This window comes from Halyomorpha halys, unplaced genomic scaffold (genome assembly GCF_000696795.3).
Source record: "Halyomorpha halys isolate HHAL.00 unplaced genomic scaffold, Hhal_1.1 Scaffold1053.1, whole genome shotgun sequence".
In the NCBI taxonomy this organism is placed as follows: domain Eukaryota; kingdom Metazoa; phylum Arthropoda; class Insecta; order Hemiptera; family Pentatomidae; genus Halyomorpha; species Halyomorpha halys.
In genome coordinates this window covers 196,217-210,381 of record NW_027106462.1, presented here as the reverse complement: position 1 = coordinate 210,381, position 14,165 = coordinate 196,217, and the positions used below count along the sequence as shown (strand labels likewise).

At 29.7% G+C, this 14,165-nt stretch overlaps 2 protein-coding genes across 3 annotated transcripts in view; one reads left to right on the top strand and one right to left on the bottom strand.

Annotated features, from left to right (window-relative positions):
- Positions 1-148: 148 nt before the first annotated feature.
- Positions 149-11,063, top strand: Pgk (phosphoglycerate kinase). Of its 2 annotated transcripts, none has more exons than XM_014432417.3 (8): positions 149-502; positions 571-780; positions 888-1,032; positions 2,580-2,779; positions 5,180-5,318; positions 6,853-7,109; positions 8,142-8,341; positions 10,904-11,063. In XM_014432417.3, the coding sequence occupies exons 1-8, from the start codon at positions 441-443 to the stop codon at positions 10,942-10,944; spliced, it is 1,254 nt and encodes a 417-aa protein (XP_014287903.1). In that variant the 5' UTR covers positions 149-440; the 3' UTR covers positions 10,945-11,063. The 2 variants fall into 2 exon arrangements, with proteins under 2 accessions (XP_014287903.1, XP_014287904.1); XM_014432418.3 differs by having other exon boundaries at positions 155-502; positions 571-774.
- A 212-nt stretch (positions 11,064-11,275) lies between these two features.
- The window catches only part of Rcd6 (Reduction in Cnn dots 6), a 90,547-nt gene continuing 87,657 nt past the window's right edge, over positions 11,276-14,165 (bottom strand). The window contains exons 8-9 of the mRNA XM_067044822.1: positions 12,640-12,908; positions 11,276-11,504 (exon numbers count right to left, since the gene is read on the bottom strand). Of these exons, the coding sequence (XP_066900923.1) occupies positions 11,344-11,504; positions 12,640-12,908 (430 nt within the window). The 3' untranslated portion in view covers positions 11,276-11,343. The remainder of the gene's footprint in view (positions 11,505-12,639; positions 12,909-14,165) is intronic.

The window sequence follows — 14,165 nt, the reverse complement described above, 5'->3', positions numbered from 1 at the left end:
CTAACAAATGGTTTGATATTATTAAAGTATTTAAAAAATTTGAAGTAAATTGATTATCTTAGTTCTTATCTATGAGTGGGAAGAGATAACATAAAAGGGGTGCATATAATTGTTATATTTATTAAATTTCTTTAAGAATTTCATTATTTTTTTAATTATAAACATGTTTATTGTTGTATAAATTCCTAATCCATAATAAATTGGAGATTACACGCTTTTGTGATGTGATGTTTGGATAAACCTTGGAGCTAGGGCGTGATAAGTTATCATTGATTGAGTTGTGAGGTTACACAAAGGTCTTGTGATAATAAGTGCCAAGCCGGTTTCGGTACCAGTTTTCTTTCCAGTTCGAAACTCACAGCTGTTCAGTTTTATACTTTTTTCGGCCTTTTTTAAAATTTTACGTAGTTTTTTCTATTTTATCAAAGAAAAAAATCGAAATGGCTCTAAACAAACTAGCCATTGATGCCCTAACTTTAGGCAACAAACGAGTTTTGATGAGGTCTGTGAATTTTTTTTTTAGTTAAAACATAGATCATAATATTTCTCTAATTGAGCAAATTCTTATAGAGTGGACTTCAACGTACCACTGAAAGAAGGAAAAATCACTAATAATCAAAGGATTGTAGCTGCTTTAGATTCAGTGAAGTATGCCCTAGAACAGAAAGCTAAGAGTGTAGTGCTTATGTCCCATTTAGGGAGACCTAATGGAAAAAAAGTTGATAAGTACAGTTTAAAACCAGTTGCTGAGGAGCTCAAAAAGCTCCTGAACAGGTATAGGTAATGCCTAAACCTTTCCCATCCTTTGTCTCCCATCTCTCCTCTTCCGTAATTGTGTTTATCATCATGAAGTCTGTTTTTAACTAATGTTTGTTGGCATTGCGTAGAGAAATTACGTTTTTACCCGATTGTGTGGGTTCAGAAGTCGAACAAGCTTGTGCGAGTCCAAGCGATGGAAGTGTTATACTTCTTGAAAACCTACGTTTTCACATTGAAGAGGAAGGAAAAGGAGAAGATGATTCAGGAAAGAAGGTAGGTTATATATTTATTTGAGATATACATTGTTGCTTTGTATTAACAACAGCATAATTATAAAAAGAAAGTTTCAATGTATTTTGTATTTGACTACTTATCTTAGACTGAAATTACTTTGTGACCCTTTTAGCTTTGAGACAGTTTGTAGGAACACCCTAGTAGAGAAAGTAAACCCAATCTACATTACCATATTCGTAATGCAACAAATTAGAAGTAAAATCAAATAAAAAAAAAACAAAATAGTCAGATGTGCTATTAAACCAAAGTAGGGAGATATTGAATGGAATTTGAGTTACTAAGGTGAAATATGAATGTGTTTTAGTAGTGCTTTTTGAATATAATAGTGAATCACTAATTTTACCTGGTTCAGATCTCCGAACAGATTGGAACCTATTTTGAATTATTCAATTATACAAGGTTAGGGAAAAAAATGTTAGTTTTAGAAGTAATTTAAAACTACAGTAGAATCCCGTTTAAAGTAAAACACCGGTGGTTGAAAGAAAAATAAAAAAAAATTAAGTGCTTAGATAACACAAAGTTTGTTAAACTTAAATAAAATAGCTTTTTGACTACTATTAATTTTTTTTTTTGTTTTAGATGGTTTGATAAATTTGACTTCATCATATATTAATAAACATATTGCCTATTTATAAATTTTTCTTTTGTATTTTAATTGTTACCTAATCTGTGTATTAAATTAATATTAATGGATTTTCTTTTATACAATAGCTCCTTTGCTTAGTCTCGATCTCAATCAGGACTCTACTGTAATCGAGAATTTTTTTAAATATTAAATCAAATGGATTGTCAAATCACTTCTCCATTAATAATTTTTAATTAATATTTCATGGATTCATCACCTAACATTTAGATATTTTTGATAACTGAAATTAATTTAACATATTTTGCAGCATTAATTTTAATATTTATCTGTGAGTAAAATTTTCTTCTTATACTCATAAACAACATTCCATTAGTGAAAAAAATTATTTTTCTTACAATTTTGGCTCAAACTAAGGTCTTCGTGCCATAAATAGTTTGTGCCTTGACTTGAGGCAAAAATTCCTAGAAGTTATTTTCTTTTTTTTTTCAAATACAAGAAAAACAATTTGTGAACAAGGTCAAATATCTATGTATTACATGTCAACTTTAGAATCTTATATCTTTCTTGTCATAGGTTTGAGATTTAAATATTATACAATTGTTTAAATCCCATATTTTTAAGATTATTTATTAGTAATTAATATATTGTTAGGCATTTTATACCGAGAATTCTTTAAGTAAATTGTTCACTGTGTTTTCCATTATATTATTTAACTTTAAGATCTCAGTCTATTCAATAAATATTAATTATGTTCATTATTTTTTTCCTTTGATTTATGTATGAAATTATGTTAATTAAGGATCCTCTTTATGAAGGATTATAAATTTACTATATTCATCTATAATTATTTTTGATTCGTTCAAAATTTCCTAATTCATATTGCTAAAATTAAGTCTTATAGAAACTTGAATACAACATTAAAATTTTTTTTATGCTTTAGATAAAAGCTGACCCCGAAAAAGTGAAAAGTTTCCGAGCTTCACTAAAAAAACTAGGGGATGTTTATGTAAACGATGCCTTTGGTACAGCTCATAGAGCCCATAGCTCGATGATGGGTGAAGGTTTTGATCAAAGGGCTGCTGGATTTCTACTTAAAAAAGAGCTTCAGTACTTTTCAAAAGCTCTAGGCAACCCAGAGAGGTATGGATTTAGTGTAATTTAATATTATTTTCAATGTTTTGGTTGTAGTTGGGGTTTTACCTTAGCAACCTCAAAACTGCTGCTGTGCTGGTTCGATTACAGGGCGAGTTAAATTTTATTTTGTGGTGACCCTATTGGATGTAAACTCGATCTTTCCATGCTGGTTTCAATAGGATGGTTACAAAACAAAATTATTTGTCTAAAATTTTGTTTTTAACTGGCTATAGGCACTGCGGCCTGTTATGATGCGGCCCACATTACATTGTTGTAGCATTGTAGCACTACAACATTATAATAAGCTTGAGGTTTATAGATTCCAATTAAACTTGTGGGATTGATCAATACACACCGTTTGGGGTCCACGACAGTTCCACCCCAAACAGCGTGAACCTCAGCTCTGCCAATCGATTACATCAGCATATAATGTGGTATGCCCTCTCACCCTTAGCTTTATATAATCTGCACAACAGTGATTTTATAAGCTTGAGGTTAAACATATGCTTATTAAGTCTACAAACATATATGTAGACCCTTATAATTTTCCTGGGAGAATTCTTGGCCAGTCGAAGTAGTATATTGGTTCAGCCCCTAAAGTATATTGCTAAGGTTACCATGTCTAACAAAAATACAAGACAAAACGTTATCCCAAGAATAAATTTAATGATTAGTAAATAGATGATTAATAGAAAACATAATATAATAGTATTTATAAAAATACTTCGAAAAAACATAAGAATATATTTTTCCCTTGTCTAAACATAATACCGATGTTCAGCTCACAAATTTTATAGTTTTGAATAAAAATTCGGTATGGTGCTCATCCCACAACTTTCATTCGACAATTTTAATCAATAAAGATTTATTTTTATTTTACTATAAAAATTTTATTTTAGGATCTTGTTAAGGCTCGGATAACAAATATCTACTTTGTTCCCGCCTAGAATACAACAGTTCAGCAAAATATTATAAAACTGTGTACATATTTTTGTAATCAGGAGAGATCAAGCATGCTTCTCTGCCTCAGATTTATCAGTCTCTCAACTCCTGACTCCATTTTTCTCCTTTAGCTAATTATCAAATTCTTGCATAGGTTATATTTATACAATTTTATTTTTGTTAACAATGCAAAATGATTGATTATTTTAAATTTAAAAAAAAATTAAAGGTGTTTTAAAGGTAAAGTTTTTGAAAATTCATCATTTAAACCTTGTCAGACTATTTAATGCAAACAATACCTAGCTTATATTAAAGATTATTACGAAAGGAAGATGGGTCGGGTGCAGTCAAAGAAAAAAACTCAAATAGTCATAAAACTATTTAATTTGAGCCAATGTTTTGCCCCACGTCGCAGAGCTTCATTGAGGCTAAAAAAGATACCAACACTTAAATGAGGTAAAAAAGTAAGTAAATAGATAAAAAAAAAATAAAATTTAACAAAGGTGTCGCTAATTTGGTTATTTTCTATAAAAATGAACAATGTAAATTAAAGAAGATAAAAAAGATGTGTAGTTAAACGTAAAATTAAATTAGAATAAAAAATATAAAAGAAATATAAAAATATAGTGCACACTACTAAAAGATGGAAAAAGAGAATAAGAGTAAAATCAAATCTATACTATTACTACATTAGGGGTATTCATGATCTTCAGTTTAACATGTTAATGGAAAAACTCGTGTTAAATGGAGAAATATTTCCTTCTTTTTCCATGTTTAAACAATATAACATATAGCATGGTTGAGAGTATGTTACTCCAATCTACATAATTTCATAGTAAATGGGTAATAATAGTAAAACAAAATTAAATAGTTTTATATCTATTTTAGTATTTTTCTTTGACCATCTTCCTTTTATCATTACTCATGGTCAATCAAAGAGCAATTAGTTTTTATATACAAAATTGTTATAGCCTTTTTTGAGAAATTTGAAATGTATAATTCCATTGAAAACACAAATTCAAAATTTTACACAATCCCAATATTTCCCCTTACTATTATTATTATTGGTGCGACAGACCATAGAGGTCCAAGGTCTCACGCGATATACATAGGAAATACATCGTGCATCTCATGATGTGTGGTTTTCATAGGGTGGATTCGTCACTCCCACACCGATTTTTGTGAGTGCCACCCATTGGCTAACGGGCCTCAAAAATGCCTGGGGGGAGGTTTTGAGTGAATACTTCCCCTTACTATATATTTCACATATAAGTAAATGAAGGAAAAAAAACATAGGATTTGATCTCTTTACTTATTTATTAATTCTCTTTGTAATGACATTTTTTATGTTTTAAACTATTAAGTTAGAATTCAAAGCGTTAAATAACTGTTACAAAAAATTGCATAGTTATTGGATATAACATGATATTTATTATACAATAATTTTTTATTTTACTTTTTTAGACCATTTCTCGCCATCCTAGGAGGAGCGAAAGTAGCTGATAAAATACTTTTAATTGAAAATCTTCTTGACAAAGTTGATGAAATGATTATTGGAGGAGGAATGGCGTTTACCTTTCTGAAAGTATTAAACGATATGAAAGTATGTATTTAAAACATTTCATAAGAAATGCTCTGAGAAATCAGTAGTTGATGAATTTATTTTAAGAAATCTATACCTCATAACTATTTGATGTAAAGATGTCCATTAGCACTCAAATTAAAGCTAGTGTTATAGTGCATTATAAAGTAGTTTAGTTTATAATGTTTATCTTTGTAGGAGTTGTAGTTTTCATGATATTCGACAAACTAAATTCACAAAATTTTGATTTCTAGTTATTCGGAAAATTTTGATTTATGAATAAAAATATCCCGGGAACCATAAGATTTTCAGATGTCTGCCAGTACCCAAATTAAAGATAGCAGTTTATGGTGTTTATCTTTGTCGGAATAGTAGTTTTTATGATATTTTCCAAAATAAATTCACAAAAATGTTAATTTCTCGTTGTTTGGATAAAACTTTTTTTTCACCTCGGCTCTTGTACTATGACCAATCTGCAGTAAACTAAATCCACTCCATTTTGAATTATATTTTAATTTGTATTTCTTGTTTGTTTAAGTTAACTCGAGTAGCTTGACTTGATAAGTATTCAATAATGGTTATTTGTTTCTTTATCATGTACTTTCTCTTATGTCAAATATCTTATCTATTTTCTAATAATGAAACACTACTATGTATAGTTTAGGGCCTAATTCGTAGGTACTTATGAATTCATAATTCACAGCACTTAGGTAAAACTTAACTGCAAGTGGAGTATGCTGAGCCCGTTGGTGTATTTTGAGGTTATTATTATTTTTTCAAGTATTTGACTTATTAATGCTAATTTTGCTTGAAAAGCTATTAGACGTTTTGGACTTGCAGCAGATAGTAAATATATTAATAGGGCTTTAGAGAATTATGGATTACTGAATATGTATAAATTATTTTTTATGTATAAATAACTTGTAAATAGCCAATTGTATTGGGAGTTATAAATGGAATAAATAGATGACTTCATCAAAAATAGTTCTTAAAATTCTACTGCCAGTTACCACCAGTTACAGAAGTAGGAACTTACGACTTGGAAAATCCAACCTTATCCTGAAGACTTAAGACGTTTTGTTGTTAATTCTAAATTTATCCATTTCTATTATTGTCATTATTACTATTTAATTTATTTTTTCTCTTTGGCTTTTTCTCAAATCAACTCCCTCCCATTTGAAGTTAATTATTTATTTTATTCAATCTATAAATGTCATTGTTTTTGTTATTAACTTTTCTTTTTCTCTCTTTTTAAGAAATATTATTGTTATCTATTTATTTTATTTTATCTTTTATTTATATATATATTTTTATTATTCTCAATTGTTCAATATTTATGACAATTTCGCTTAACACAAAAAAATCTAATTGTTATATTAACCAATAACCTCATATAGCCCACCAGGCTGATCTGTTATTCAATAAAAAAAAATATAGGATTTGCTCTTATTTTATTAATATTCTTTCAAAACTGATATTTAAAACCATAAACAAATAGTATATGTATTTTAAATTGTTCTCAATCTCTTATTACTTTATAATTTTTATTTTTCAGATTGGAAATTCATTGTTTGATGAGAAAGGTTCAGAAATCGTTTGTAAATTAATGGAAAAGGCTAAGGACAAAGGTGTTAAAATTCATTTACCTGAAGATTTTGTCACCGGAAATCGTTTTGGTGAAGATGCTGAAGTAGGAGAAGCTACAGTGGAGAGTGGAATTCCCGACGGATGGTTGGGTTTGGATATTGGACCAAAAACATTTAGTAATTTTGCTGGAGTCATTGGTACATCCAAGCTTGTAATTTGGAATGGGTTGGTATTTTATTTTTATTATGTGTTTTTTTTTTATTCCATAATTGGTATGATGTAATATGTTTTGTTTACTTATCATAGCATTTTTTACTTATAATGAATTTACTTTTTACCTAGTAAGGTAACTTAGGGATAGACTGCTGGGAGACTTCAATAGATAAAGAAACCACAGATTATATGACCGACTATCTTTAGAATGCGTCCAATACAAAATAAAAGTAATTTACTCCTTTACTCTCCGTTGTAAACCTCTACTCTCCTGCCTTACTGTACCTTTTTTTAATATTCTACTAATGTTGAAACAATTTGCTACTTTGGACTCCATCTTGACAAGAGACTTATTTTGAATCCCCATGCTAGACTGAACGACAAGAAATGGGTCATAGATTCTGATTACTACAACACACCAACTTAACAAATGCTCTAAAATTCCCATTTACTCCAAAAAAATTGATATACTATGATAGTCAGACCTATTTGGACATACAGAATTTATCTTTGGGGCTCCACTGAACCATCAAATTCCTCTCGTATTCAATCCGAAATTCTCCTTAAAATTCTTGCTGCTCCTTATTACATCACAAATTGACTCATCCATAAAGATCTCAATATCCAATTTGTTATAGATATACCTCCTTTCATTACGAAATCCTTACCCACCCAAACCCCATTAGTTCTTAATCTCTCTTCCTTAAAAATCCCTGATTATCCTCCAAGGCATCTGAAAAGAAGATGACCACGGGATTGATTGAAGTACCACCATTTTGTGGTTCCTTACCAAGATTATCATGTGTTCTGAAACATTTATCACATTTACTTATTTTATTTTTTTAAACAGTTGTAAATTTCAATAAATAAATAAAAAAGTTGTGCTACTGTCAACGCAATGCAGTGATATATAATTATTTTATTTATTTAAGGTCTATCACTTTAATCATATAAATCTTAAAATTATGTTATACTATAAAGCACTTTTTAAATGATTTTAAACAATGTTTATAATTTATTTATTTATCATAAAATTTTATATAGGCCCCCTGGTGTTTTTGAATTTGATAACTTCTCATGTGGAAGTAAAGCCATGCTTGAATCTGTCGTAAAAGCTACAGAAGCCGGAGCTGTTACAATTATTGGTGGTGGGGATACAGCTACTGTCGTTGCGAAATATAAGGCTGAAGATAAAGTCTCACATGTTTCTACTGGGGGTGGTGCCTCGTTGGAGCTTCTCGAAGGTAATTGATTTTTATATATTCTTTTTATTTTATAATTAAAAAGTGAAAATAAGCGTTAACCACTGCCTTTTTATTCAATATTATTATCAGTTTGTTTAAATAATAATGATTTGTTTCAATTTATTGCGGGAAATTGAATGTTTTCTAAATGTCCTTACTTTATATATGCATATTATACATAGTTATTTAATTACATAATGTTAACTTAATAATTATAATTTTTTTTTGGTACCAGTAATAATTATTTAATTTTGACTGTACATAGTTCACAGCTTGTTTCGTTAAAATACTTATTGATCATTTATGAATATTTTTTTTTTGGTTCGGTAATAATTATCTAATTATTATTGATTAATAATATTTTATTTGTACCGGTAATATTATTTAATTTTTATTTTAGATATTTCACAGCTCGTTTCACTAAAGTACTCTTGGGTCATTTATAATTCAATTGAAAAGATTAAACCTGTCATTGGTGTTATTTATAATGGCTGAGAACTATTAAATTTTTATATTTTTATTTTATTTTTAATTTAGGAATTATTTCAGTTTTGCTTTTTCTTTCTTATTTCTTACATTATGAACCATAGAAAATGTACTGTGATAAAATAAATGCAATATTATAGATATCATACTTTTTTTGATGATTAGTTAAATCGAAAAATAAAATAAAAAAAATAAAAAGAAGATGGTCTGGGGGGTCAAAATAACTCAAATAGAAAATAAACTACTTTATTAGCTATTTATTCAGTGAATAGTCTGCCCAACGTTGCTAATATGAAATAAAAATAAACTATGTTACTGTGAAAAATGATGTAAATTATGTGAAAATTTGTATAAAATTGAACAAAGTAAAAGTTGTGTGAATTTACTTTAAATTCAAATTTACTTTAATCATTTTTGTATAAATTTTCACATCATTTTTCATTGTACCATGGCTTATTTTTATTTTATTCACTTTCTCTGTTACTTAATTTTAGTTGTTCATTATACCTAATAAAGTCCTGGATCATGTGGCGAAAAGTTTACTCATATTAAATTGTTTATTTTTTATTTGTTATTTTGAGCTTGCCCGGACCATCTTCCTTTTTATTAACTGCACACATTCAATTAACTATCTTCGAAAAAAGAAAAAAGTTTTACAACGTAATATTAATTGATCGCTCATATGCAATTAGGAACCAACCAACATTTTTGTGAAATTGTGTTGTTCTATAAGCTTTATGGACTTTGTACCGTAAGCCCAAAGCACAGTGTTTCCTTATATCACTATTAGAGATATACTTAGTCCTGGGTGTTGATTATTGATACAACTTACACAACACACACACAAAAAAAAAGATGGTAGCTTCTTTATTCCATTTGTGGATTCAGTTGAAGTCCATTAATCCATGCAGGATAATGACTCTTATGTTGAGATTAAGAAAAGGATAAACAGAGCAAACTGATGTTACTTCCCCTATGAAGACAGCTCAACAGACGAATTCTAGGGAGGCCTAGATTGACCTTTATAAAAATTTGGTGTGTTGCATACCTTCTATATGGTTATGAGTGTTCAAAAACATCTAAGACCAGAAATAGAGGTCCTGATCTTTGAAAGAAAAAGTTCTCTGCCAAAATTTCGGAGGTAAAAAAAGTTGGAGAAGAATGGAAGAGACCCGTTAACCAGGAGCAATAAAATGACTTTGAAGAGCCTGATATGAGAACAATGAAGCTGAGGTGTTTATGATATGAAGGGTTTATCACCATAATGGCAGATGGAAAAAATACAAAAATTCTGCTGAGTTTTGTTCCAATTCGTTGAACAAGGAGGAGAGGTAGACCAAGGATGGTGAAGCAGGAGATGCTAACATTATCCTAGGAGCCAGAAACTGGATGGCATCAATACAAGACCCTGACAATTGGAGGTGGCCAAGATCTGTACTGGATTGAAGTACCGTCATACAAAAATTGTATACCATCTTTTACCCAGGAGAGATTTAGCCTTGAGCATTTTGCTCATATTGGGAAATAAATACCTATATTTTCATACTATTTCATCTCTTCTGTCTATCTTCCGTTAACCCTTTGATGTTTTTATTGCATCTTGTTCATGTTACTCCCTCTGTTACCTTACAATGGTAAGACTGAGCATTTCTCTCACCAATCTTAACCTGACATCTTTTTTTTTTCATATTTGAGTATTTTGCTCACCTGGACACCTCCTGCGTCTCTTGTTTTAAATCACAATCCAAGGCAAGAAGATCTTAGATCTTTTTACGAAATCTGGATTCTTCAGCCCCTGATCGATTTACAATTTAAATTACAAATTGCATTGAAAGTTATCGATTTTTGTCATCACATCCAATTATATAAAAAAATAGTACAAATCGTCTTATCATGAGATAAGTGCTGACGGGACAACTCTTAGAGGACAAAAAGTACGATACTCCTGCCGGGATAGGTGATTTGATTTAAATAAATGTTAAAAAATATATATTTACTTTTTTTTTGTTTTTCAATGTTTTTCTCGGTTTATGACATTTCAAATTAACTGAGGTATGTATTGTGATTTTATTGTAGGAAAGACATTGCCTGGTGTAGCAGCTCTCTCTGATGCCTAAAACCTGTACCAGTAAGAAAAGTGAATGCTCAAACTCAGTGCATATTTCCATGTAGTAACTTAAATGCTGAAAATTCTCATATATATACTCAAAGAAAAAATATATACTTGTGTATACTATATTTTTATATTATTCTATATTTATATTTGTACATTTTTGTACAATTAAATACATTTTATAAAGATGTATTTCTATACAGTATTTACATTATTTTTTTCATTAGAAACAATAAATACATTATAAACAAAAATAACTTATTTTTATAAATTATAAAATATGTTACTGGCACATACGAATACAGCTTTTTATTTTAAATAAACTACTGCAACTAATGAAAATGATTTCGTTTTTGATTTATCCTTTTTTTTTTGGTGTTAATATGTTGTACTTTGAAATTATTTACAAAGCGACGTCTCTGTACTTCTGCATATCATCTGATTCGATCGATATTTTGCTGTCTGCAGGCCAAGGCTTCTCTTCCAATCTCGGATCCTGTATGTAGGCCACTCTTCCCGTTGGGTCGATGACAAAACCAGAAACTGGTAATGGGCCGAAATATCCTAAAACAAATTATTTTTTAAGTACTCAGGCTCGTAGTAAATCTCCAAATATATTTATAATATTTCTTATGGATTCATAGCTGTAAAGGTGGGCTTATACAAGAGAAAAAAATGGTAACAACATGTATTACTTATATTTTCAATAATTTATATTTTTAATCTAGAGGCAGGATAAAAGTAGTATCAAAAAGGAAATTATATAATATTAAAGATACCACAGTTTCATTCTATACTTATATGCTCCATCTGCCTTTTTCAACAAGCCGAGTTCACATAATTTTGTCTGTTGTCGTTTTGATTGGTTAGTTGCTCGTAGTTTGTGTTGTTTTTGTTTTGGACGTTTTTAAATAGTAATAAAGTAATAGAAAAAAAACCTGGAAGAGGAAACAAAGAACAAGAGAGGTGGGGGAAAGATGATGTGAATTTAGCATATAACATGGGCATTAAATTAGGCTGCACACAATCTTATTCTTATAACATTAAATAATAATAATAGAAATGTGAACTTCTATGACTCATGAAGGGTCATGTGTTCTGTACTTTGTAAGGAAGCACTCTTTTTAGAACAATGGTTATACAGGGAGTTGATTTTTCAAGATCGTGCACAACCGACAGATTTTTTCCTAATTATGGGTGCCGACTTAATGAAGCTGAGTGGACCCCAGAAGGGCTCCAGAACCCACCCACAGGATTGGCTCACCTCTAGAATGTAACAGAAAATAATCATCTGCCACAGCCAGATTTAAACCCTCGTCCTTAGAGTTAGTAGCATTGTGCCTTACTACAGAGCTACCCACTCCCACTTAATATTCATATAAAAAATTAATCCCACTAAAAAAACAACTATAATAAAGTTTTTATAATTAATAAGAAAATTAAGCTTTAAAAGCTGTAGAACATTTTGAAAATATGACTTATACTAATTTTCATCCTCTTCTTAGATAGTTACTTTAATCTACTCTGAAGAATGAATGTTTTTGCAGAAGAACCATGTCGATTTCAAAATATTCTACAACTGTGTTTTACTTTTAACCTATTTACAACTTTACTATCCTCTCTCATTTATTTAAAATAAAAATTTCTTTTAAATTATTTTTTATTATTTAAATATATATATCAGGTCTTTAGTGTTTACCATTCCTCATCCTGTCTTCAGTCGGGAAGAAACCTATTGACTTAGAACGGTACAAAAGCTTTCTATCCAAACTTTGTGTATTGTTCGGATGATGAGGTGGTAAATTGAAGGTCGGGACGGGAGTAAAAGTTGGAGGGGGTCCTCCTCTCAAGTCCATCACTGAAAGACTTTTTAATCTTGAATTATAGAGAGCCGCATTGAATTCATTCACACTCGGCGAAGGCGACGGAGTGCGTGGTGGAGGAGGCAAAGAACGTAGAGATGGAGACCTAGAAAAAACCACAATCATTAATCATCTGTGAAATTTACACTTTTTTTCTATATGATAAGATGGTAAGGAGTGCAGTGAGTAGAGAATATAAATAAGTAAAATTTATTTGTCTTGTTGCTTACAAGACTTCACTCTAGTTAAGTCTGAATTGCTGTTTTCAATTAACTTTACAAGTTTTTGAAACAAGTTATACCAAGTTTTAAAGTTGATACATTTATTTTTAATAATTCCAAAATGGGTGAAAGTTTGCAAATAACCTGATGTTGGTAAAATTCTTGAGTTCAATTTTTAATATATTTTCATTTGTTCTCTAAAAAGGACAGTTTGCCTATAGTATCTTTAGAAGCATGAGGTTTTCAAGCTATAACACGGCCGTATTATTTTTGTCTCTAAGAAATGGACCGTTTTATCACAATTCAATGTATTAAAATTTTTTTAAATTTAAATTTGTTTGTTCATACTTTATGCACTTCCATACCATTCATTTGATTGTGACGGGGCTTTTTGCTAAATGTTAAAGATCTTCCTGGTTAGAGGCTGTTCCAATTTTTTCGGTTAAAAAAAGTTATTATCAAAATTAAGCATTTTTGGCGCGTTGTTAAGAAATATTAACTTTTTTTATGGTTATAGATGGGCCAATGGATTTGTCTCTTTTTGAAGAATAAGAAAAAAATATTACTGATTTTATTAAATGATTTTTTTATTCACTAAAAATTAAAAAAAAAACATATTGAGGATTTTAGTAAAGTATGCAAAAAAAAAAATTGTTTAATGAAAAAGCGAATCATATTCATTTATATGAATATGTTTAGGCGTTTGATTTTCAAGCTAACAACCCTGAAGAAGGCTAGAAACTCTAGCCGAAACTTATATGTGTTTCACTTTGACCGCACCCCTAACCATCTTCTCCTCATATTCATTTATAGCACCTGAAACTTTCAAATACCATTTTTGGAAGAAATTAAAAATTAGAAATTTTTTACCTTGATTCATTTAAGGATTTTTTCCTTCTGGTGACCATTTTTCATACATATAACTCTGCTAAATTTTATCCTATTCCAACTTTAGTACAACTGTCGATAAGCTTAATGTCTGATTTTTTAACCTTCAATAGCAAAATTTAGATTTAATGCTCTTATAAGGCTCAAATATTAGTTTCAAATACAGAAAAACTATTCAAATTTTATATTTCCTGTTCTGATTTGTTTAATTAGGTCCAGTTTGTGATCTGTTTTGCACTTTATAGAACCCTGAA